At 35.5% G+C, this 21,251-nt stretch overlaps 1 protein-coding gene across 1 annotated transcript in view; it reads left to right on the plus strand.

Moving 5' to 3' along the window:
* The window catches only part of ANKRD10 (ankyrin repeat domain 10), a 37,392-nt gene extending 16,571 nt beyond the window's left edge, over window positions 1–20,821 (plus strand). Inside the window, exons 4-6 of the mRNA XM_014883233.2 lie at window positions 12,581–12,816; window positions 16,209–16,304; window positions 19,166–20,821. Coding sequence (XP_014738719.2) covers window positions 12,581–12,816; window positions 16,209–16,304; window positions 19,166–19,632 — 799 coding nt within the window. The 3' untranslated portion in view covers window positions 19,633–20,821. The remainder of the gene's footprint in view (window positions 1–12,580; window positions 12,817–16,208; window positions 16,305–19,165) is intronic.
* Window positions 20,822–21,251: the final 430 nt, after the last annotated feature.

The following is a 21,251-nucleotide window of genomic DNA, read 5'->3' on the forward strand; positions in this document are numbered from 1 at the left end:
AACAGTATTGAAGTCTAGTTTCATAAGGATGAATGAAATACCTCTTGGGACTCCAAATAGTCAAATATACTACTTTTACATGATATTTAAAATATATGTCCAGAATGCCATCATCCCTTGTTTTTTATAGCAAGCAGAACAGGGATGCTAAGATTTTATTATTACACAAACACTAGTAACCAGTAATGTAATATTGCAAGAAATGTATTTTTTGTTAATGAGTTATTATTGGAATACTGCTCTTAAAATGAAGTAACTTGGACTAGAGAAATCATATTATCGCTGTACCACATTTCTACTTTATTCCCTCCTTTGGTTACATTGGAAGACAAAGAATATTGATAATAGTCAAGTTGAGGATAAAAGTAAGAATTTTAGTTTTAATAAAATAGCCTCACTTTAATTTTTCTAGTTTACTGTATTTCAGGCTTGTTAGTATATTGCTTTTACAGAGAAAGACAGGATGTTGCAGTCTATAAATCTCATTAAGCTGTTGCATTGTTTTCCTAATTGATGAGAGAGAATTTGGGTCTCTATTCCTGTGTAAATTTTTAATAATATTAAAAAATAATAATTGTACCCTAGTGAAAATATTTTGATTTTTTTTGTGGTATTTACCTTCTCATTTTAGCTGAAGCATATTCTGTGCACAGTATGTTCTACAGCCATAAAAATGGTTGCTCCACTAACTATGGTATTCATGGACCCTTGAAGAGGGGGAAGCAGGTGGTCACAATGTCCTCATATGAGTGAAAAGGTTTGCTGTGTAACTGACTTTTTAATGTGGATAGTACCTTTTAAAGTATCCATAATTACTGCTGGATTTTCACTACAAGGCATATTGATGCAATTTATCTATGGTTAATTGTGTATTATTTACCATGACAAACAAGTGTCCACAGCTCTTTATGGAGGAAAAGCCTTCTTGGTGCCATGTTTTGTTTTGCTGTTTTTCACTGACTTAAATGCTGTGTTTTAATGTAGTTACATAGATTGTATCACAGCATATATAAAAATACAAAATTCAGCTGTAAACACAGGACACCATTGAATCAAAAAGAAGCAGCAGATGCAAGTGTTGATTATCCCGAGTTGTATCATTTCCATTTGCATGTGGTGCACTTATGCATTGTATCCACTTACTTCTGAATAAAAATTCTTCTGCAGCTGTCATTTAAGCAGTTGTGTATTCCTTAGTGTCTTGATTTAGAGCTAAGAGGGAAGTTTCAAACACTGTCTTGTCCTGGGATAGAGAGAGGTCTAACTTGTGGAATAGGGTGTGGCTTGGTATGCACCCATCCAACTGAACACAAGTTCTTGCTTGCTTAAAGGTTTTATTGATCATGATAATTTGATTCGTATTGTAGAAAAATATTTGCCTGGCAGAAATCTTCAGGTTTTGGGTAAATTTGGGTTGTATACCATGATGGAATGTTATGAGATACCAAAGAGATAATTTCCTTTCTAAGTTAATATACTCTGTGATCTCAAGGTTTGAGTAGAAGTGCTGGGATAAATAAACCAGTACATCTGTTCCCACCAGATGACAGATTCATACTGTGATGTTGATCTGGTTTAGGCAGACACTTCAGGCACTTTTTTGTTAAAGCTGTCTGGCATTCATCTGAGTGTGTAAATTCAATGCCAGAAATGTCCTATCGCTGATATTAAGTTTTTCAGCAAGCCCTTTATTCTCATTCTTTGACAGAGACTTTAAGTATTTTATTTCTTCTTTTCAAATTCGTGTGTCACCACTGCATTGCATTGTTTAAAAAGTCAACATTAATATCTTTTTTCTTCACAACTGCTCTCCATCCTCCCTAACAGGAATCTGTCTGCAGTGATTTTTTTAGTGGTGCTGGATCAGTCCTTTGTGAAATTCTTCTATTTGTTTCATGTGACCACTCTTGTGATATATCCGCTTTCATTCTTCTCATTTTGTACTTTTGAGATTTCTTGACTTCGTGAAAACCAGTTACCTCTAATGAAGAGAGAGGAGAGTAGTGATGTGTCGTTTTCATGACAACACAGAAGTCGGCCATTCCTTCGTCATGTGAACCCTCAGTTCCTTTTTAGTCTGGTGGGGAAGCTTACATGGCCTGTTCTCTTGAAGGGTCTCAGGATTCAGAAATCTGTCTTAGTTAATGGATATCTTCTTAATTTCTTAAAATCTTAGGAGCTCCTTGCACGTTTTTGATATGATCTTGCTTTTCTTGCCTAGCTAATCTAACAAACAAACTTCTAATACTGAACTGCAGTCCATTTCTGGTGTTGACATACTTGTGAAGTGCCACGACTGTGTCACCTTTTTACTTCAGAAGCTGTATTACAGCATAGATTCAGTGCAGAAGAACCAACTTCCTCCTTTACTGTAGTCATTAAATTAACCTCATCTTGAGAGTAATGCTTCAGGATCTTACTGATCATTTGGATTTAGGTGCTTTTTCAACAGAGAGGTTCTATCTGTTACTTAGTATATGAGTGCTTCTATAATGTTTGGTACTTTCCAAACTCAGGCTGCTTCATACTCATTCTTTTTATAAACTTGATTGCCTGACTGCCTCTAGATATTAGTTAAACTGCTGGATTAATTGCTGTTGTTGCATTATTAGACATTGTTGTATAATTAAGGAAAAATATATGGCAGTTCTTGTTTAATTGTACATAACAAGCATTTTAAGGGCCATCACTGTAGTATTCTTGTAGTGACAGTTTTTTAGTGTAGAGGATACATGTGTTGGAATTTATTCTGCCTTCCCCATTTATATAAATCCTTATGGAAAGGCAAATTTGAAGTGGCATGTATATTTCAGTGGTGAAACACTAATTCTTCAAAAAAACTACAAATAAAGCTTGGTAATTTCTTCCATGTTTGGTTTCCTGTTTAGTTGCTATGGTTAGCAGTATTGAGGTGCTTTGTAGGAGCTTGTGATTATGAAGTACAGCAGTAATTTGGATTTAGTCTGAAGAAAAGATTTGGAAATACCAAAACAGAATGCATATGCATGGGTAACTGATAAAAAACGAGAGAGCCTCAGTCTTACAGTAAACCAGTCTGGAAAAATGTAGTTGTCAGAGTTACTGACATTCCTCGTAATTGCAGGAAGCTGAGGCAAACTCATGCCACTGAATTCCTGTTCAGTTTGAATGCAAATTATTTTTAGTGGGGGGAATAACAACGATTACTGACATCAGTTAGAAAATAGCACAGAATATGAGAGGCTGTGCTTTTTATGAATAACATAAAATCCATCATTAAAGCAATGATGCTTATGACCTTTCTGAAACATAAAGTGGAAGTTCACTAGATACATGTGAGCTTGATATATTAGCTTATTCAGTAGTGAGAAGCCTTATAGCACTGGTTTCTTGAATTTTCTTCAGTCCAAGAGAGCTGGGTAAAAGAATATCGAAGTGTTACCAAAATTTTTGTATGCAGATAGCTCAGATTTCTGACAGGAATGTTTGGGGTTTTTTGTTGAGATTGATATGCCTTCACATAAGATACTATGCTAATGTTCACATTAATATGTTAATATGTGCAGTTTCCCTTAAGACCGATTTTGTTGTTTTTTTGTTGTTTGTTTTTTTTTTTCCCCTGGAAGAAAAGCTATTCTGTTGCTATTCTGGCTATAGAAACCTGGGTACAGTTAAGTCAGGGGGAGAAACCAAAGTGTTAGGAAGCCGAGCTTGGCCGGAGTTAAATACAGTGAAAGAAACAATTATATCCCAAATATAGTAGTCTTACTAGTTCTGATGGTTAGTTGAGATGTCAGTGGTGGTGATCTGCAGGAGTGCTGTGCTTGGCCTGGCAGTAGTTTTTGACTAGATACATGATGAGAGGATTGTTTATAGCAACATCTGCTCTAGCCTTCTGTGTTGATTTGGGTTTTGTTTGCTGATCTGGTTTTTGTCTTTTCAGTTAAGTTGTTCATAGGCCAAGTAGTGCCTAGTAGCCTGGACAAAAAAAACAGGATATAGTTGTGGTGTGGCCCAGAACATATTCAGGTTGGTCAGAAAAGTTTTTTAATGTGTGTCATGCACTGCTGATTACAAGATGTATCTCATGGCATGGAGGCTTAACAAACCATGGAAGAGCTTTGGTAATTATAACTTAGGGAAAATACTACTCTTCAGCTTCATTCTGTTTTGCTTGATTGGGCTCATATATGATAGATAAATTTTCTTATACAGAGAGAAAAATCTAAGTTTTTTGCAAAGCTCATTTAAACTGGTTTTATGCACTTCAGCAGTTCCTTAATCCTAAAGATTTTATGTCTGCTTAAGTAAACACATCAAGTTATTTTGACTATTGTTTGATTATTTGTTGTATTACACCAAAAAGGAAAAAAAGACAAAAGTGTAGTTTGATAGTGTCCTTATTATGGGAAAATAATAAAACCATCTACTACCTATAGTCCTTTCATTCTTGATTTTTTTTTTTTTCTCTGCTTTGGGCACAGAAATGCCTTAACATTCAATTGCCTCTTTACTTCAGTTTTATTTCCAAACTTCCACTGCTTTTTTACTGAATAGCTTTAACTTTCTTTCAAGTTTGGCCCATTTGAGAGAAGCTTGCTTCCTTCATTTCTCTAGTTCTGAGCTATCTTTGGGTTTCAGTTGCTATGTTGAGGAGAAATAATGTCATGTTATTTGCTACTAGTCATCTTGGTAGAAATCTGCGTGGTAAGGTTGTTTTATCTTTTCAAGTCAGAGTTTGCTCTGAACCTGTCCTCGGTAGTTTTCCATTGCTTTCTTCATTGTTAGCAACTTTATTTGTAATTCTTGTTCTGTTTCTAGAAACATTAAAGCAACAGCAATGATAGTTCTCATTGTCGTGAGGTTGGCTAAATAACTCTTACATTCTCTTCGTGTTTAAAGTGGCTGTAGTACTATAAAGATATTTCTTTGGAATTTAATTGATCTAGGAAATACTTTCATTTTTGTAGGCAAAGTCTTTTCAGTTACGCTGTATTGCAATCAAACTCTTCTTTCAAGAGTTACCATAGTCTTTCAGACCTTCCCTTTGCAAATTGTTTTTAGGAATCATTTCTTAAATAATGAAATATAAATAAAAAATATTGTTGCTGATTCCAGGCCAAGTCAGGCCTGTATTGTTCATGGAAGAGTTTACTTGGAAATGTGAATATTTTGTACAAAAGGTACTGAAAATGAAGTGCACTGTTTGAGGTCTTGAGTAAAGCAATTAAACGGGAATACAGATAGAACAAAAAGTCCTGATGATGATGTTTGTGATAATTTCAACATTGCCTACCATAGTTAATGGATTCTTTCTTCTGCCAGTGTCTGCTGAGTCAGGAACTGAAGTATCTAGGAGCTAATTATAGCTGCATAACTCAAAGTGAACCTTAATTTTTCTGTGGAGAAAGTGGCTTCATAAAGTAGAATCCTGTCTGGTATATTACTCTTGTTGGATGACATTGGATATGTTCACAGGAACTCTACCACTGTTTTTAAAAGTGTAAAATAATTTCAGCTGCCAAATGCTTTGTTGTGAAATAAAAACTTGGCACCAACTTGTGCTTTTATAGATGCCCAGTGTGTAATTCTAGTATGAATTTGTATAGCTGCCCCAGCAGTGACACACATCTGTTAAGATTATTTTTCTCTTGGTATCTGGAAAAAAAAAGTTTGAAACAACTTTATAACTTCTGTATTTGGACACCAAAGGGTTAAAACACTTAAAGTTTAGTATTTGAAAATAATTTTGCTTTAGAAATTTTAGACTAGTATACTACTGTTTATATAGGAAACAATTTTTCTCACTGTGGGCGTTTTAGTGTTCTGATCTTTTTTTTCTCTTTCTTCTTTTGTTTTGTTTTAATCCTTGTATCTGCTAATTTTTGTATAGGAATAGCTACTAATTCTTTTGAGATACAGCCTACTAAATTTAAAGTAATTGAAGCCATGAGTTGACCGGTAACTTTAATCCATTCTATGTAAATTTCAGTGAAGAACTGAAAAATTGATTTCAGGATGGAAGTTATAATGCTTTTAAAGGCATAAAAGGCTTAGTATCTTGTTGTTAAGGTGGTCACATGATAATGGCTTACATATTGAATAATGTGCTACAGCACTTTATGTATGTTAATGTACTTTTAATCTTAATGTTGCCTGCAAATATGTGATCCCTTATGATATAAGTTTCCTGTTTATGCACCATTGCCCGTTTAAATCAAACAGAAGATTCTGAAACTGTAAAAACTACACATGTCAATGTTTTACAGCTACGTAATTCGAATTGACTTGATTTTTTCAAGTAATCCTAGAAAGGGGGAGCATTCCATATAGAAACTGCTGAAACTGCCACAGGTGCTTCTCCGAAAACCTTACAGTTGTGGCATTGAATGTTCAGTATCGCTTCCTTTCTGCACACAAGGCATACTGTTGAGGTATTTGTTGCGGTGATTGGTTTTAATGCTAATCTAGGAATTCAGATATAGAATCTATAGATTTGCATGCTTTGCTTACCCTAATTTACAATTATCTACATTTTTATTTGTAAACTAACAATAGATAAGTTGAGATCAGTAATTTTTAACAGATATTACATTGATATACGAAAACTGTGGTTTATTTTCTTAGATTGTCGCATGGCATTAACAAAAACACAGTAAGCTGTAGGTGCTATCACTATTTCAAATTAAACATTTAGGAGGGGTTTTTTTACATATATGATTTTCAAAACTATTTATTGTTGACTTTTTGTGTAGCAAATGTTTGTTTTGTTTTTCAAGGTATGTGACATTATAAGTTGAAGATATTTCTATCTTAGAAATACACTATATTAAAAAACCAGAAATCTGCTTGTTTTTTCCACCAATGAATATGAAAAATGAACAATTAAAGCAACTTAGAAGCATTTTTTTTGTAGTAAATTCAACAGCATTTATAATTCAATGTGAGAAGCACAAGTCTTTGTTTTCTTTCTACAGATCTTTCAAAGAGGCAAGTTACACTGAAGTAAATCTTCCTTGCACAAAGTAATATTTAAACAATTCTAAATTTTGAGTGTTATGTTGGCTTGGTTTTTTTACTTTCTATGGCTTAGCCATAATGGAAGCATCTCGAGTATTTTTTAAAAACTTGCCTCAATTTTTTCCTTCCTTTAGTAAACTTAAATTAGATTGAAATAATAAAAATTTCCTCCTAAATAAAGCTAAACTGAAAGTTAACTTCATGTTTCACCAGTCCTGTTTGGCTAGATAATGCACTTGTCTCTTGGTATTGAGCAACAATTTAATTACGCTCACAGCCAACGTTTTTGAAAAAGCGTTTCAGAAGAAAGAAATACCTAAACTCATGCTTCATCAGTGTCCCTGATACCAGGACTCTCAGATGAACTGGCATTTAGAATGGGAGTTCATATGATGTCAACCTAGAGGGAGATGAAAAAAAGTCACCTTCATGCCAAGATCAGTCAGTTTTGAAGACTGTGGACATCACTTGATGGAAGAAGAAAAACATGTTATAAGTGTTGTTTTAAGCACTGTAGGTCTGTGAATAAATGTATATGCAAAAGTCAGAGTGTTAATGTATCAGTGTGTGTTTTGAGTTTATTTCTAAAACACCTGTCACTCCAGAACAATGCGAGTGTCATCTGTCAAGAAACTTCAAGATCACCTACTCATCCATATTCAGACTTTCACCATCTTTTCTCATGGATTTTTTTCTATTTAGAATAACGTTATAATATGAAAATGTATCCTTCCTTACATTTGGCTTTCTTCTTTTGCATTGAAGTTAGCATCTTATACTCCTGTACTTTGAAGAAAACAAGATGTTTTTATTCCCAGCTCCTGGATTTTAGCGTACAAGAAGGCTGAGGGTAAATAATACCATTATTCTTGATTTCAATTTGTTTCTACATGGAAACAGTAAATAAAGTATATAGCAAAAAATTGCTGCGAAGTGAAAAAACCTGAAGGGGACTCAGTCATTTTTCAAATACTTGAATTGCCTTGGAAAGGATGCAAGATCCGTGTTTTCTAAACATGGAGTGAATTGACTTTTTGACGGCTGCCTTTAGCCCTGGGCAATGTTAAGTAAGGAATTTTTCTCCTGTTTGTCAGTTCATGCTTTCATGTATTTTCCTGTCTGGACCAGGTGCCAAAAAAGGAAATATATTTTCAGAGCTTTTGTTTTCAATGTCTTTTCTTCAGTTTTTTTCCACCTGGTCTTGTAGCTAGACTAACCTTCAGAGTTGTCTTTAGTTTTTTACTTTTTTACTGCAGAGAGAAGGAATTAAGTTTTTGGAGCACTGCTCTCTGATTTGACAGTAACTAGGCCAACCTTTAGAAAATTCTGCACCAAGTCAATGAATACTGTTTTAATAAAGGCTGACTAAACATAAAACATGTCACTTTCCAAGACTTACTCTGATTTTCTTATGTCTTCTTCCATCTTTCCACACCTTCCTTGCTGCTGGCATCTTCCTTTGTAATTAATTTGAAAAATGCGGTGTCTGTAACCAGCTATTTGTCTTGTTTCAGCTAAAAGCCTAGCCTAGAGACAAATCTTGAAAAGAAACATAATCTTGTCCTTAATTTGGCATCTTTGTCACAAAAAAAGAAGTTTTTTAAAAAAGCCAATAACAACAAAAACCCCTACAAAATGTAAAACCTCCTACAAATTCCTTTACTCATTTTTAATTCTGAGTAATGCAGTTGCAGAAATAGACCTGTCATACTTGTTCTATGATTAGCAGTAACAAAAGGACAGTTTCCCTGAAGATTTAATATCAGTGTGTTCCAAGCTTCTCAGAGCTTCCACAATTTCGAGGTGTTTAGGATAAAAGATCAAAGCTGGTGCCAGAGTTTTTTAACTTAGTAAAACAAGTGGAGGATGGGGGGAAAAGAAGATTTTTTTTTTTTTCCAAGACCCCTGACATCGAGGTAGTTGTCCACTGGTTTACTTTTTTTCCAGTGTTTTTCTTTCACAGCCCTGGTCTTGAAGTTACTTTCAGTTCTAAATATCCTTTACCAATCCTTTTTCTTTATGTCAGCAACTACAATAAATCAAGTACCTTTCAAGGGATGCCTAAGAACTGAAATAGCTGTAAATTTACTTGAATATAGCAAATATCTCTGAGTTTTCTGCTTGTTGCTTTTTCTTCCATTTTTTAGGTGCACATTCCATGTTACATGGCTACTACACTTTGTAGGCAAATTAATCACATACTACTTCTCTTCCTTTTCATTTGATATATTGCATATAATTGCAGTTCATAACCAAAGGCTGATGTAGGAATTGCACATAAGAGGTTGAACTTCTCTTGTGTGCAGTTGGGACAGTGAGCCATTTCTATTTTCATCTGTATAGTCTAGTCTGTCTACTGTAATGACACTTAAATTCTTAACTCTTGGGATAATCTGAGGCAGATGCTTCACTGTCAGGCATGGGTAGCAGATGTAATATTAGATGTGTTCCTAGTTCCTTGTAATTACAGCTGTAACGGGGTGGTTCCACTCCAAGTTCAGATTCACACTTTTTAAAGAATGGTGTAGTAGATATCCTAGCTTTTTAATTCATTCAAGTACTCTAGGGTTTCTGGAAGGACTGTATTACACTGTTTTTCTGTTGCAGGTTCAGAATCCTTACAGTAATTGACAATATTTCTAAATTATTTTGAAAATATATAAACCATTCTAGTCTGGTAAAACTCCATGATATCTGTTAAGAGCATTTTCTTTCCTATATTGTTTATATTTACATTAGCAAATTTTTTTTCTTACTTGGATTTTGTTACAGTAGGCTAATATAACACACCTAGCTCTTGCTGCCTTTTGTGTTCCCACTGACAGAACAAACATTTTTCCTCCTAGAAAAATGAGCTGAAGAAGTAGGTCTTTTTTTATCTTTCTAGCCTGTTTCTGAGAAAGTGATGGAAGGTTTCTACAAAATTTGTCAGTTTTTCCTTTTCTCCTTCCTGTTAATATTGGAATGCAAGCCAGTATAACAGAAATTTGAAAGTATATAAAAGTCCAAGAATAATCAGGCTTTGATTAAAATCATGGACATTGACAGCTGGATATAGAAAAGATACTCAAATTAGTGTTCCCACTGTAAGTCAGCAGAGAGAACTTAACAGCTGAGTTATCTTCCATAACATTTGTTCCATTTCTAGAGTCATCTAGAACTTAAAATCTCCTCTTACTTCATTGAACTATTTTTTTCTTTTAATTGCTAATTTAATAGGCTAGATTTAGATTCACCCTTTAAGAGAGGTGTTTCTAAACTTCAGAAGCAAGAATGTTAAATCCAGTAGGCGTGAGTGCCTGTGCAGTGCTTTCAGAATTTTTGTAAAACAAGCACATCTTTGTCTACCTGTTACGAGTAATTTGTTCAGGTAGAGGTAGGAATGGGACAGATATTTAAATATTAAAGATCATTACATTTTATAATTTTTGCAAACTAACTCCTATTGATTTTGTTTCTGGGAAATACAATTTTTCTTTCCTAGAGTTTGGTCGTGTAGGTTTACACACTTTAGTGTAACATCTTAGTTTATAGATGTCCAAATGCTTCTGGCATCTTACATTGACGATCCTTTGGAAAATGATGACTTTACTGCAGTCTTTTACAGTCAGTTTTGAAAAGCAGAGTTAGCCTTCTGTAGTACTTGCTAAGTAATAGAATTACTGACTCCTCGAACTTCTGTTAAATTAGGTGGCCATTCAATATCATACTTGTTTTGTCATTTTTATCTTTGTGTAACTTTATTTTGCTCTTGGTTAGATTTCTTTTACTGTTCTTTTGGGGCTCGCAAATTTTAAGAAGGTATCAGAGAACTGAGCTTTTCTTCTTGAATAGAATAGGTCTGTTAAGATTACTGTTTTCTTCACTCCAGTTTCATTCTTCTACTTCCTTACACTGCATAAGTAAATCAGAATTACTAAAGGAGTGTCATTGTTACATAGCAGCAGCTTCAACAGGTCATCATTCAACATTTCAGCCGGGGAAAGAATTGACAGTGGAATTTCTGATACTATGGGCAGCTCTTAAAATGAGAGGAGACTTCTCTCAAGATTCAGCATCCTTTATAGTCTAAAACTTTCTCCTGATATTAGCTTTAATTATCCTTTGTTCATATTAATCCCATTCATATACTGCCTACACTAGATGCACAGAACAGATTAATCACTTTGCAACTCTCTTGTATGTATTCAAAACTAATGCCACCTCCAAGTTTAGTTTCTTTTGACTAACTAGGTTTATCAGTATTCCGAAGTCTTACTTTCTAGATCACTTTTGACTGCTGTTCTGTGGATTTTCACTAGTAGTGCAAGTAAATAGTGGCTTATAATAGTGTAGTATGGAATGAAATGAAGCCTGGTTTAGGTTATGGGATTTGTGATTCTGTAGTATTTTGGCTTATCCATTCATGGAAATAGTCTTGCTGCAATAGTCAGTTTCTAAAGGTTTTCTTATTGAAAGTAAGTTACAGTGATCTAGAAATCAAATTTGGGCTTTGTTCTTTGATTTCTTCTCATGAGCTGGAGTTTCAAGAGAATCAGGTCTATTAATCTTGTGAATTCTTAATCTGTTAGCTGATCTGTTTCTGGATTTTTAAGTAATTGACTTGTCTAAATGACTGAAGCCAAGAAACAAAAATTCCATTTTTCTGACTAGTTACATCTGTCTTAGGAAAGATTAGTTGGCATCTTTTGCATCACCATCTAGTTTTGTCATTCCTGGCCTTCTTGTCTCCACTTCTGTGCTCTTGCTGATCAAGTTAGCCTAAATTGCTAAGCATAAGACATCCTGTGTGTTTGTGTAAATGCATACATTGCATGTGATACAGCACTTTTTCACATTAAGCCTTTACATTTCTGTGTGTTCTCCCTGATTTCATTCCTAACCTCTTTGATGCGCTAGAATATGCAAAATCCAGTGCCATTTTCTTCTGCACAGAAAAGTCTTGGTTGAAATTACCAAAGTACCTTCTAGTACTTATGATGTCACACACTTTGAAATGAGAAACAAACCAGAAACAAAAGTATAAGCAAAGCATAACTAAGTATAGCATCTTTCTCTATCTATCTTTTACTATATATGTATATATTTTGTTGTTAGGAAAAATAGTGATGTTGTTGTTACCTTAGAAACCAGAATGCCATGGACAATTACCAAGTCATGTTAAGTTTGTTTTGAGTATTTGAACTTTTGCTCAAGTTAAAGCAATAGATTGCAGAGTAAACTGCAGAAGATGGTAAAATTCAACACTTAAATTAGTCTGAAGTTTATGTAAAGATCAGCTACTTCAGACTATTTTAGAATAAAGCATTTTGAGAAGTTTAAATAGGAAGATGGTTTAAGGCACATAGTATATTGATTTTATTTTAAAGTGTATTGTCTCCCAAATTTTGCTTAGAAGTGAGATATATGTGCAAAAAGTTAAGATAGTTATAAAACTAAGATTGATAACTAATTTCTTAATGGAAAATTTGCTAAGTGTATGTTTTCTCTCATCACCAGCAGATAGATAGTCAGTAAGGGCAGCAGCAGCAGCCAGCTAGCCTGATGAATGAGTGTAATCCAGTTTATTTGTATTGTACAGCTTGAGAAATGCCAGTGGCCTGACAGCAGCAGACCTTGCACATACCCAGGGCTTCCAAGAATGTGCCCAGTTTCTCTTGAACCTCCAGAACTGTCACCTGAATCGTTTCTATAGCAATGGCACCTTAAATGGGGTTAATCAGAATGCAGGTCCCAATCCATTCAGTGGTGGGACAAGTCGAAAGAGATCCTTTGAAGATACGGAGTCTGCTGGAGTAAAGAAGGCTAGAACAGAAGGTGAGACCCCAGAGGTAAAAGGGATGGGTTGATACTGTTGCGGAGAAAGGAAAATAAACGTTTTAAAGTCTTCTGGAGTGGATGTTGAGTATTATTGACAAACTCACATATCTAAATTGCATATTAATACAAGAAGCAGATTAATACAATTATTTCATGCTGCAAGATCCCAGTTCTTCCTATCATCATCTTGGCGTGTTCAGAAATTTCTATTTCCAGAGAGTGCTAAAGCTGCATGATACTGAGGATAATTATGCAGAGGAGTAGGAGCTGAAATTAGCTTCTACTCCTTCCTCAGTTTCTTCAGCTTCAGGAGGGCCAAGTAACAATGAGTTGATTCACAGAGATGCCTTGATGTTCTGATGGTAATTTTCCATTCAGGGATTAATTCACAGTTCAGAAACCGCTATGTAAGGTGGATGGAAGAAACTGAATGCAGAGGGTCTCCCAAATCAAGAGGGGTTATGTCTGTAAATTAACATACCCTAGGTTTCCAGGATTGTTTTCCAAGGGGACCTGCTATTTTAAACCAGGATATAAGTCCAGAATGGACCTTAAGATTTCCTTTCCAGCCTTGTATGTTGAGGATACTGCTGCTTTGCCAGCAACGATGGAATAGTGCAACCTAAAGATACTTTTTGGTAGCTCTGTGTTGAAATCTTTTTTTAGAAACAACTTGAGTAACATGATTGAGGAGAATTATCTTCTTCCTTTCTATTAGTCATTCCACTAAATTCTGACTAAACACAAGGGAGTTATTCTGCACTCAGACCACCCTTTTCCTGATAATGCTAAAGGATGCTTTTCTTTTTAGCATCAGGAAAAGGACTTTATAGGTCTTCATTGAAGACAGTTTGTTCAGTTAAAGTTGGTGTTCTAACATACGTGACTTTGAGTGAGCCAAATAGAATGGACTTAAACAGTGCTTAATTCCAGATAGCAAGGGGGGAATTGAGACCTAAACCATGTTTGTAAATATGACATAAATCACATCGGTATCAACACTAGTATTTGTTCAGTACTTGCTATCCAAACACCACTTCACCTATACGAGGATCAGACACCTTAACTGGGTACTCTGTGGCCAGTCATAAACAGGATATGTTGCTTCCTGTAGCTAGTCTAAATGATAAATTTCATTCTGGAGAACAAGACTTCAGGAATAAGTATTTGCTAAGTAGCTATATAGAGTAAGAAAACTTGCCCAGTACACAATGTCCATAAAAACTGCAGAAGTTTTCAGTCCATTGATCTGCTACCAGGAGGCACTATTTGAAGGCAAGTTAACTTACCTTGCATTTTGAAGAGCTGCTCCATCTGAGTGTTCCTAAGCAGCTGTCTCTTTCAGCATATGCTTCAAGCTAGTCAATAGGCAGTATTTCCCCACATTCTGGGGGATTGGTGCTGTATCTGCATTACTTTTCACTGTACAGAGTTGGCCCAGTACCTAAGTTAGATTGAGTAAATAAACAGACAGTGCTTGAAGTGAACGAGTGCTCCTGAGCAATTACAGAAATGTTGGTAAAACAATCAGGATAGGTAATTTTTGAAATGGCTAACAGTATGACTTTTTGAGACCTCCACAAACAAATACAAAAGCTTTGCTGCTTTTCTTGAGGGTTTTTGGAGTAACTAAAGATACATCCCAGCAGTGGGAGCTGCAGTTTCTAAACTGACATGTTTGCCCTCAAAGACATCAGCATCAGTAATAACTATTGCATTGATGTAAAAAGTCTCTTGCACGGAGAATGAGTCACTGTTCCTGAGGCGTTTTGGTAAACAACAGAGCTAAGTAATGAGTTATCAGTACATCTTTGTGCTTAGCTGGCCTTTTTACAGAAGAAGCCAAACTTTGTCATAATTTTAAACCCTTACTGAAACCACACTAGTCTGTTGTCCTTTAAAGACTATTTTGCACAGGAGATTCCAGATGTTCAGAGAGTGAAGCCAACCTGTATTTGCCGGGAAGTCAGGCTTTGATGGCCATACCCCAAATCTGACCAATCACAGTTTTGAAACTACTTGCTGCTACAACAGATGTCCCTTACAAGAACCTGTAGACACTAGAATTGAGAGAAGATAAATGCTTATGGTGTGCTTTGCCCTGGAATAACTAAACTGGGCAATGGATGGGCATTACTTGTCTGTATGCACACAGGTGTATCTGCCAACAGGTGCATAGTATTAAAAAAGCCTTAAACCTCAAAATTAGGCAAGGCTGATACATGATACACTATGATAGAAACTAATTACTCAAGTAGAATGAACAGAAGTAAATTGGTGACCACTTTCAGAATATATGCTGAATCTTTTTTCATTTTGACTTAGAAACATAAACTGGATTTTATGTCCATTTTTCTGAAATCAGTTCCAGAACTTTCATCCTGCTTCCCAGGAAGGTCGACAGAGGGTGATGATGATGCACACTGGGCTAATGTTCACACAGCTGTGTTCCTGTCAGTTGTAATCCTGGCCCCTCTAGTCCAGCCCTCGGCAGACTGACTTGTGCTCTATGATGTGTCTGCTGCTCACAACCAGTGCCTTGGTGTCACGAGCCTCGGCACAGATGCTTTGGTATTCTGTGTGAGGTGTGATGGAGGGCATTCCTGGAACTGGGTCCTGGAATTGGCCAACATGAATATTCCTCTAGATAACTGAAAAAGTCTTTCTCTTCCTGGTTTAGGGTAATTTGAAGCCTGCTCATCCAAGGGCCCTGATGTCTTTGAAGCCCTCAGTAATCTCTTTGGCCTTGGAACGCCTTAGGGCTTAAGATTATTTAAAAATGAATACTTTATGAAAATTTTGGTTGTGCCCCAAGGAATGGGAGCTGAATTGTAGTCTGCCAAAGCAGGCATTTATAACAATATTTAGGGTGTGTGCAGTGTGTGTAGAAAAGTGTGTTAATGTCATTGTGAGAGCAGGGCAGGGCCTGCTGGGATAGGAGTGGAGCAATACTCTGGGTAGGTTCAAGAACTAGTACTGAAATCAAGCCCATCTTGCTTATTAAAGCATTCCCCCCAGCAGTCTAACCACTTGGCAGCTTCTCTCAGAACACAGTTCTGCTTATTCAGCTCTTGGAAAGATCTCTGGAGAAGTCTGATATGGATAAGGGTGGGTTACTGGGAGCTGGCTCTTAAGAGTGAAAAAGGGAGCAGTCTGAACTGACAGTAGACAAATATGAGTTGGGCACATCTCCTGTAAAGCCTGAATATGAGTAAATTTTAAATTTCTCTTCATTCACTTTTTGTACATCAGACTAGTAACTTTATATGCAGAGTTTAATGGGTACCCTGGTAATTTTCTGTTTTGCTTTAGTAATCAAAGTACTCATCTTTTTGTTGGGTGAGTTTTCAAGTAGGCACTAATGACTAAACATGACTTTTTTTTGTCAGGTTACAGCTTTGATGGCTTAATACCAATGCTGAATGGAGGAGCTGAGGACGATGCTGACAATATGCACGTTGATAGAGAGTTTGCTGTTGTATCAGGTGGGAGTGGACAGTTTCCTGTTAACTACAACAACATTCAAATGGTTGAAGACACCAAACAACAGGAGAGTACTTCTGTTGGACCAAAAGAAATTGAAATATATACTGTTTCTGCAATGCAAACACCTTGTCGTTGCAAGAATCAATATGCGTACTATTTTTAATTTAAGTATAAAACTTAGTCCTTTATTTTTGCACATTGTTGTCTGGAGTCTTGAAAACTATTGTATTCCTGTAATACCCTTTATATTGGGGGTTTAGTAGGTATCAAAAATTAGCTGTTTCATGCAATGTACTGTAATGGTGAAAGAGAAGGTTTATTAGTAATTTCTTAATATTTCAAGTAAACAGAAGTCCGTGATGGCTGTTCAACCTTTAACCTGAGGCTTGTATTACATTGTGCCTTGCTTCTAGTTGCTATAATTTTGAGTTAAAGGAAATTCAGAAATAAATTATTTGTTTAATTTTGATTGAGTAGATAGTAAGAAGACTTGATAGGGAAACATATTCTAGCTTTGAAAATAAGATGTAGTGACAAAACTATATTCAGAATAGTACAATAAATACTATAGAGAATAGTCTAGACAAACGCCCTGTGTTCAGAACTTAATCAGACACAGTGCAGGATCCTGCTGTGGTGTTTTTTATATAAATAGAACATCAGCCATCACAGTTTTAATCTACTATTTGGAAGTAGTGTAACTGGTGAAACAGATTTTGTGTTTTGTACCAATTGTCATGAAACAGTCAAAATGTTACTAGGATTGGTCGATATTAATGCTCTAGATTTTTTTAGGGACTGCTTAATCAAGATGCTTTTGGTAACAGGATGTGTATAGAGTTTGATTAAAACTGTCTTGGGTCAGCCTTTTTGCATTTTGTAGGTTAAGACACGGAGTTACGACAATAGTGCATTATTACATTCAGAAATTAATTTCTTATTTATCAGTTTTTTCTGCCAGAAATATGCTTATGCTTTGTACCACAGATCCAATTCAACAAAGGGAATGATAAATAATATATATTTATTATATATATATATATACACATATAACATATATATAATCAATACTTTAAAGCTAGACTATATTTTCCAGTGATAATTACCAAGTGTTCTTATTTATGGAAAAATTATTTTCTTTGATAAATATGGTCTATTACTGTATTACTATAGGTGCTCATTTTTCACCAATAATAACATTCTATAATTATCACTAGAACAATTCATTTCCTACTTTTGCATATTAACTAATAGAAGTGCCAGATTTATTAAATTTGATTTGGCAAAACCAGCCTATAATGGTTTACTTTTAAACAGTTAAAATTTTGCACTTTTCAGTTAATAAACACTATATGAAACTCCTTCTGTGCGTTTTCATCACTGAAGTATTAACTTTGATGTCTTGATGGGCTTGTGGGGTTTTTTTCCACTTTTAATGAGAATTCATGATCAGTGAGTTCAGCTGATGTGATTATTTTAACTGATGTAGGGACTAAAACGGAATCTCCAGTGGGTACATCCAGGGAGTTACAAATTGGACACATTTCTTGTGCAAAATATTGGTGTCTGTGAAGTGTCAGTGTTGTACTTCAAATAACAGTCATGCAAAAACTGCGAGAGAACGAAAACTCCAGATTCTTCCTTGTCAGACAGTGGTACTCATTATGTGTCACTTAAATGGGAACCCAGTGTTTTACAAATGTGGGAAGTTGCCAACAGACTAAATTAACGGAATTAATTTGCATACACGCAGTAAATGCAATCGTGTTTTGCACATGGGTTTGTGCGTTCATGGAGGCATAAACATATGTGCATGTATCCAAGGATAGTCACAGAATGTAAAATCTTTAAATGTCACCACATAGCTCTGTAGTTGCTATGTCTGCCTTGCTCATCTTTACCAATATAGACATAAATTATATTTTAAAGGCAGAATATATCATGCATTTTTTGTGCTAGTACTTTTGAGTACCACTGCAAAAACATGCATTTCAGACAGACTGATGAAATCTGTTCATGGAAACAAAACCTACTGTACCAATTACTAACTTCAAAGGGGAAATTGCTTCAAAACAGTTGTCAGTGACTTTTGCATGCACATTTTTAGAATTTTGTTTCCTACTACTACTTTTCAGTCTTCTGTGCACTCTGCTGTTGCTATTGTATGGCATTTTGCATGTGGATTGTACACATGCTGTTATAAACATAGCAATAAATACAAACTTGCCCAATATGTTTTCTAGCAAGCTGCTAGGTACATTGAGTTACTTTTTGAATAAGGGAACTTGGAAGCATTTCATATTAGCATCCCAATGTAACATTTCTTTATTTGATTTACTTCAGTGCATACTGTACTGTGAGAGTTACAACTAAAAAGAAAAAAAAAAAGCCACAGTTAAATTACAGCTGAACAATGGAAAAAAAAAACACCCTTCACCCTCTCACAGATACTCAGTTCTTGTATGTACATCATCTTCCATCCCAAGAGGGCATTACAATTAAGATGAAAATATCATTTTTATTCCACCCTTGAAAACACAGCCCAGAATGTTGTCTGCCACACTTATTTCATACAGTTAAATGAAAAAAAAAATCTGAAAAGTTCATATTGTCTTTGCAAAGATTAATATAGGCATATTTTCAAAACAAATGTGGATAAAAAAGTTGCATTTTCAACTAAGAAACTTACTGGTCAGACCTCATTACTTGGAACTACCTACACTGTTATAAAGAAAGGATAGATTTATTTTTCAGAGCTGTGTATGGAAACATTTTTAAGTAAGTGAAGTATAGTGGAGACGTTTTGATGTATTTCGATTTATTCTTAATTGTTGGTGACAGGTGTATTTCTTAAATGCAGATATGAATAGCAGTAGCTCCATATTGAATGCACTGACAAATGGATGTGCCATCAATGGACACTTGGATTTCACCGCTGCACAACAGCTCAGTGGGATGGATGCCAGGCGTGAGGAGTGCTTAGCATTAACACCTAACGGAGTAATTCCTGGAGTCACTTCTCCCAGTAGGCATCGAATTCATACCAGTAACGGCACAGAGGAACCGGAAAAAGCCATGAGTAATTCCACCGACATGTGTGGATCTCTCCACCTGAATGGAAGCCCGAGTAGCTGTGTTTCTAACCGGCCCTCATGGGTGGAAGACCCTGGAGACACTTTGCACTATGGACACTATCATGGTTTTGGGGATACTGCTGAAAGCATCCCTGAACTCAGTAGTGTTGTTGAGCATTCCAATTCTGTCAAGGTCGAACAGAGATACGACAATACTGTCCTAGGCACAATGTATTTGTACCACGGTTCCTAGATGAATGACATTTATATCAAACACATATTGAAATTGCTACCAAATGAAACTGGGGAGACAGAATCCTCACATAGCATTAAATTTGAAGATTGCAACTTGTTGCTATTTTTACACTTTGTTTATATGAAAAGTAAACCTTTAATTTGACAGCCTTATACAATAGTTGTAGTTTGTTGCATGTATGGGGCTTATTTAGTGATAAAATAGGTGCTGTCATGATGGAATGTTTATTGTTTCAAATTTTTTATTATGGAATGTTCTGGTTTTGTATTTTTTTTCTAAGCTTGTGAACACTATCTTTCCCTTTTTAGAGCTGTTTTCCATTTTATTAAAACAATGTTTAACTGAATTTTGTGAAGAAAATGCTACGTATGTGCATCACTTAGAGGTAAAGATTTTTCTTTCCTGTATCTTCTGCTGAAGCTATGGTAGCAATATCAATGCCAGCTCTCACTATGCAAGGTTGAAAGTGGCAATCTTCTGGAGCTTCTCTGACTTTATAGTTTGTACATTTGTTTGGTATAATTAGATGTTCATCTTTAAATTTTTTGAACAATGTGTTTAAAAATGCGGAGGCAATTTTGGAAGAAGTTGCTGTTTCACTTTCTGTAGTGTAGAAGTGCTTTTTGTTGCTGTTGGGATCTTTGCATTACAGAGTGGGAAAGTGGGCTGCCTTTGTTTGGTTGCAGTTGGGTGTGCCTCAGGTTAGCTCTGTGGTGGGTTTCTTTGGCTTCTCTCCTTTGTATGTGTGCTTGATGTTTTACCATAGCTCACAGACTGGAGGCATGTTGGCACTGTTCTGCTTTGTACACAGTTTAAAATTGCTGTTACTCGTTATAGAATTTGCCAAGTCAAAATATTTGAGTTTGACTGTCTTGGATATACATTTATTGTCTTTTTTTTAAACATATACTTTGAAAATGTAACGTTGTGTACTCTTTGGGCTATGCTCACAGAAAATACATTGTATTTAATGCTTAATACACAAATCAAAATTCATATAAGTGCACTATATGAGCACTAATACTATAAGTTGCTGCTTGTGTTAAAGTGAAGAGTGGGGAAGAGTATGGTAAATGAGATAAGCCCTCTGAATTGTGTTGATTTTTTTGTTCTTGTTTTGTTTAAAAAGGGACCTTTACAAATTGGATTTAAAAAAAATAAAGAAACTTATTACATTGTATCTGAATATTTTGTTTAGATGTTATTCTTTTAGCGACAAGTTGAGAAAGCGTTAAAGAGTTTATAAGTCGCAATTCTCATCATCTTTCTCAGTGCTGCTGTGGGATTTCTTTTTGTTGGTATATGAAAGCAAATGGGAACAGCCCAACAAGTTGTCCTTGATTGAATTACAGAAACACAAACTTGATATTTGGTGCATGACATCGCATCAGCCTTCATCTTAAAAAGTACTGGGTTAAAATATTGCCCGGCTGCAAATAAAAAAATATTATAGTCTCATTCAAACATTTTTAAGCAGAATGCCACTCATTGCAGAGGAGTCAGTGTTTGAAATAGCCTTGACATTCTGCATGGTTCACTAGGCACAAGATCTCACAGTATATTCAGATTGAGAGTAGGACTGACAGGAAAATTGACCAATTCTTTTGCAGACCAGC

This window comes from Sturnus vulgaris, chromosome 2 (assembly GCF_052056855.1).
Source record: "Sturnus vulgaris isolate bStuVul1 chromosome 2, bStuVul1.hap1, whole genome shotgun sequence".
In the NCBI taxonomy this organism is placed as follows: Eukaryota; Metazoa; Chordata; class Aves; order Passeriformes; family Sturnidae; genus Sturnus; species Sturnus vulgaris.